This window comes from Cloeon dipterum, chromosome X (genome assembly GCF_949628265.1).
Source record: "Cloeon dipterum chromosome X, ieCloDipt1.1, whole genome shotgun sequence".
NCBI classification, from domain to species: domain Eukaryota; kingdom Metazoa; phylum Arthropoda; class Insecta; order Ephemeroptera; family Baetidae; genus Cloeon; species Cloeon dipterum.
Window position 1 is genome coordinate 5770911 of NC_088790.1, and position 4908 is coordinate 5775818.

General features: G+C 44.5%; 1 protein-coding gene across 1 annotated transcript; it reads right to left on the reverse strand.

Annotated features, from left to right (window-relative positions):
- Nucleotides 1-276: 276 nt before the first annotated feature.
- LOC135946960 (fork head domain-containing protein FD4-like) lies at nucleotides 277-2034 on the reverse strand. The gene has a single exon (XM_065495465.1). The coding sequence runs from the start codon at nucleotides 1989-1991 to the stop codon at nucleotides 1164-1166; it is 828 nt and encodes a 275-aa protein (XP_065351537.1). The 5' UTR covers nucleotides 1992-2034; the 3' UTR covers nucleotides 277-1163.
- Between the last annotated feature and the right edge of the window lie 2874 nt (nucleotides 2035-4908).

The following is a 4908-nucleotide window of genomic DNA, read 5'->3' on the forward strand; positions in this document are numbered from 1 at the left end:
AGAGTTGTCGGTGCTCTGCACCATTTCGCCATAGCGATAAATTTAATAATTGCTTAACGAGTCACAATGAGTGCTATATTTCATAGTCTTTTAAGTATATGCAATAGAGTATTATGTTACTGTAAAAAACAGTATACCTAATTAGGAAAATATTGATATTTGCTTGAGAACTTAATCCAAATTCTCAAATAGGGTTTAATCCAACCTTTGTTGTGAAGCATGAAAAGCATTTGAAATCGCTTTAGGGTTTTAGTAATTGTATTGAAATAAGAGTAATTTATTTTCATTTTAATATATTATATTTATTCTGAGCCTTTGTCTTGTAACATCATAATCAGCAATTTAAATTACTTACTTTGTTTTGTATTTATTGTTATCATAATACGCATAGTCAATTCTCAGCAGTAAATTAAAAGGAACATTTATTTGTAGCATATAATCCATATAGTCAATTTCACTGCGATTTTCATTTCCTGCGCGCTTCAAAAGTGTCTTGAGTATTCAAATTTAAATTGAGGAAATAGTTTATAAATTTTGGAACCACATCAGCTGGAACGATTGAGAAACAATCGAGGAAAACGCGTAATCATTAATATTGAAAATACAAAACAAACTGAAAATAAACAATTGGGGTGCAAAATTGAGCGACTGATAACTCCTTGCATGTGCAAAGAAAAATTAAAATTGTTTTTTTCAGAGGTGCTGATTAATTATGTGCAGCGCGCAGTTGAATATCTAATATGTCTCTGTTTGTTTGATATATTTTACGTACATCTTTTCGAAAAACCATTGCACAATAATTTCTTGTGTAATCAATAAGGAACGACAACAATTTGCATAAAGTATAACAAAAACATTTCTCTTACTATCTGTCCGTTATATATAATTGCACACATTTAATTACGTACGCGGGATAAATTAAAAATTAAGAATAAGTCTTTGCAACAAGAACACAGACAAACAGACCCCGATCGGAGGGGTCCAAAAGCATCTACGAAGAGCAAACACCTGCTCTCAACACGCGGAGAGTCAAAAAGTGTCAGAGTTCACCATCACAAAAGTCACCTGCTGACCCCAGAGGGGTGGTGTCCGGGAGCGGACGCGTCCAGGGGCGGCGCCGCGGCCCGCTGCAAGGCGGCCACCTCCGCGGGGGTCAGCACGGGTCAGACGGAGCGCAGGGTCGGACTGAACCTCATGTGGAGGGGCGAGCTGGACGGCGTGTCCAGGGGTGACGGCGGGTACTGGAACCAGCCGAGGTGCGACGCCGACTGGTGGTGCTGGAAGAGGAAGGCGGCCGTCGACGGGTCCAGCAGGGGCAGCGGCAGCGGCGGCTGCGAGAAGAGCAGCGCGGCCGCCGCGTTCGGACTCAGCGCTGGCCCAGGGAACACCGACTGCTGAGGTGGAGGAGTCGGCTTGTCATCCGGGGTGATCAGACTCTCGATGGTGAAGGCCCGCTTGGGCCTTGGCGCCGACGGCGTCGGCGACACGCACTCGGGGGTCTCGCTCAGCCGCCGGCTCACAGGCTGCGTTGGCTGGGGGGGTGGCGGCGGCGACGGCGGCGAAGGTGCCTCCGGGGTCGACGAGGGGTTGAAGAGGAAGCGGTTCATGTTGGCCAACGCGGCTAGCTCGTTTTCCAGACGCTCCTTGTCCGTCTTCATCAGCTTGAAGCGCTTGCGGCGCCGCAGGAGGCTGCCGTTCTCGAACATGTCGAGCGCGGAGGGGTGCAGCGCCCAGTAGGCGCCCTTGCCGGGCCTGTCCGGCCGCCGGGGGATCTTGATGAAGCAGTCGTTGAAGGACAGGTTGTGCCGCAGCGAGTTCTGCCAGCGCTGCGTGTTCTTGCGGTAGTACGGGAAGCGGTCCATGATGAAGCGGTAGATGTCGGACAGCGGCAGCATCTTCTCCGGCGAGCTCCAGATGGCCATGGCCGTCAGCGAGATGTACGAGTAGGGCGGCTTCTGGTCGCCGTACGACTCTCGGCTCGGACGCGGCATCTCACTACAGCCTGCTCATCACACTGCGTAGTTACCTCTCGTGCACCGCCAACTGACTGAGTGCCCGTGACTCGCGCGGCCCAGCCACGACCTCGCGGCGCACCTGATGGCTCCGCCCCCGTGGGCACCGCCCCCGGGAGGCCGCGGACAGCCAATGCTGCCGGGAGGCGGGCCCTCCGCCATTGTTCCAGCAATCAAACAAGGCCCTTTCAACGCCGGCTTCGCAAACCACAAGCTGCCTTAGCCTGCTTTGCATGCATGCTCCCTTGTATTGCACGTCCGCGCGCCGCGCGCACACATATAAATATTATATTATGGATTGTGTACGTGCCGCGGGATCATCGCGCCGCCGCTCGCTCTGCTTGTAAATATTGTAGCAGTGGAGTAGGAGGAGGAATTAATGACGGTCTGGGTTGCGTCAAAGGTGCCTCCGCAAATCGCTTTTTATGCATTCGGCATGCAAATTTGCGCTCGTTTCACTGACTGCTGCTCTTTTTATCTCCAGCGCGCTCGCGTTCATTCACTGCCGCGCTGTTTAGTTAGCAAACACCGTCCGTTAGTCAGTAATTGGATCTCAGATGGATATGCAAATGCTCAACTTGCACTGTAAAAAGAGAAAAGGCTCCCTAGGAAGATGGAATAAATTTCTTGGCGAAAAACGTTTTCAACAAGGATGCAAATTTTATTCAGATTCAGATTGTATTTTATTTTTGTTTAAGTCGATATTTAACATTTTTTGTGACTTATTAAAAACACGTCAAACTAAACCTAACCATACAACTAAAATTTCAAAATTTTGATTATTTCACACATCACGTCTGGATGAATGGCTACCACAATAATTTCAAGAACCGGTTTAAGGATTGTCATTCGGCAGTTTTGGCTGCATATTTGAGCTCTACGGTGGTGAAAACCTATTAGAGGACACCAAGTTCGATGAAATTGGAAATTTTCGATATTTCGGATCTCAGGGTCACGTCAGGGACAGACCCTGAAGGTCGATTTTGACCTTCCTTGGTCTACCCGAGGCCCCATTGGTGTTTCTTAGCAAGTGAAATGCGAAAAAAATCAATTTGAAGAACAAGAGGTGAACTCGCCGCTCAAAGTCCACGCGCGGTCAAGCAGCCTCGAGCAGGTTTTCAAACTTCAAATTCGAATTGCAGCAAAAGTATGGCGATTGCACCTATGAAACTTGGTGTACTTGTGTAGAATTTTACGGGCTACATTTCAGCCCTGAACCCCAAAAAAATCGTAGGGGGCTATCATCCCTTAATTTTGAATTTTCAAAAAAGGTCGCAAAAGGTGACCTTGACCTTCGACCTGCGAATTTTTTGTAAATGCAAAAGTTGTTCAGGATCAAAAACTAGGTTGGGCAGTGAAAATTTAAAGGTGATACCTCAATGCAGTCAAGAGTTGCAGTTTACAATTCATTAACACAATTCGTTTTTCGGGTATTTTTTAGATACCGAAAAAATAGGGAACGCCCCCATTCCCGAACTTCAAATTTGGAATTTCACCATCTATCAACAAGTACTTTAAGCAAATATAACTGCCACCTAAAAATTTCTACGCTGAAAAATCGCGTCCAATCGACCTCCAATCTCGCGAATAACTGCTCAAATATTTTGCTATACATAAGCTATTATTCTAAAGCAAAATCACAGACATAATATTCGGAAAGATAATAGAATTGGTGTTGCATGATGCATGACAATTCTCTTGATCGATATTAGAAATAGTTGGTCGTCCACTATCATTTTGAATTCAACTGGTAAAGCATTAAAAAGTCATGGGATCATGATTGTTGGGCTTTGATTTGATATGGAGAGAGAACACGGCGCTACTCAGAGATCATTGGGAGATTGGGACTAACATTTTTGCCTGCAAAACGCGTATTGGGTCTGTCAACTGGCTTATCCTGCGCTAATGCAAATTTACTCCTATTTTTTGTCAGGTATTTCATACATTCGAAAATATACAATGAGTTAAATAGTCATAATTTCAAATTTTTTGAACAGTGAACCTGATACCTTTTCGCTTGCGCTATATTGTCACTGTGTCGCTGCTGTCTCGATCTTCGACCAGCGCTAATTTATTGTAAGTCTAATATAGCCAAACAGTCAACAGATTAATCACCTGCGTTCTTGAGGCGCTATTTTTGCTTATTACTTTCAGGCCAAAAACCACTAAATTAACGGTTTTCACGTTTCTGTCGATTTTTTGATCACGTAATGTGGCTGCTCATTAGGAAATTCGACCTTCAAGAATCGATCGGCACTGTAAAAAAATAAAAAATAAATTTCAATGCTTATATATTAATTTGTACAAAAGAGTACGGTAAAAAGTGGTAAAAAATCTGTCCCCTTCAAACTTAAATTGCTGGTTAATCGTTAAAGAAACAATCTTTATTTTAAAGAAGAATGAAGCTATATATGTAGGCTTGATAAATATTTCTATGGATCGCTTAATTGTGCATATTTTTAAAATGCCACACACGTTGCTAATTATAAAGTTTCATCCGACGCCAACACGCAACATTTTCCAAAATTATTAATCATCATTTGTATCACATCCTATAGAGACGTATGCGTATCGTGGAAATCCATATTGCGCTTCTAAAGCTGAAGACAAATGTGAACTATTAACTCAAAAAGCACACCGCTCTCATATTGAGCAAAGGCCACCCACAACTCTCTCGTAAAAGGGAAACAAACTCTCTCGCGGCAACGCACGTTAGAGCGAATACGCGCCGCGCTGCACTCATATGTTTGTGTTTAATTCCCAGCACTAATTAATAGCTCATTAGTGCGGTTTAATCTTCCTTCTACGCGCTGAGAGGGACTCAAATTATGTGTATGATGATCTCATCATAGAGCACACACGCTTTTTTCCTTAATGATCACCGCAGCAGGTCCAA

Bases quoted from the DNA above. Each gene is read 5' to 3' on its own strand.
- LOC135946960 (XM_065495465.1), bottom strand. From the start codon at position 1,991: ATGCCGCGTCCGAGCCGAGAGTCGTACGGCGACCAGAAGCCGCCCTAC.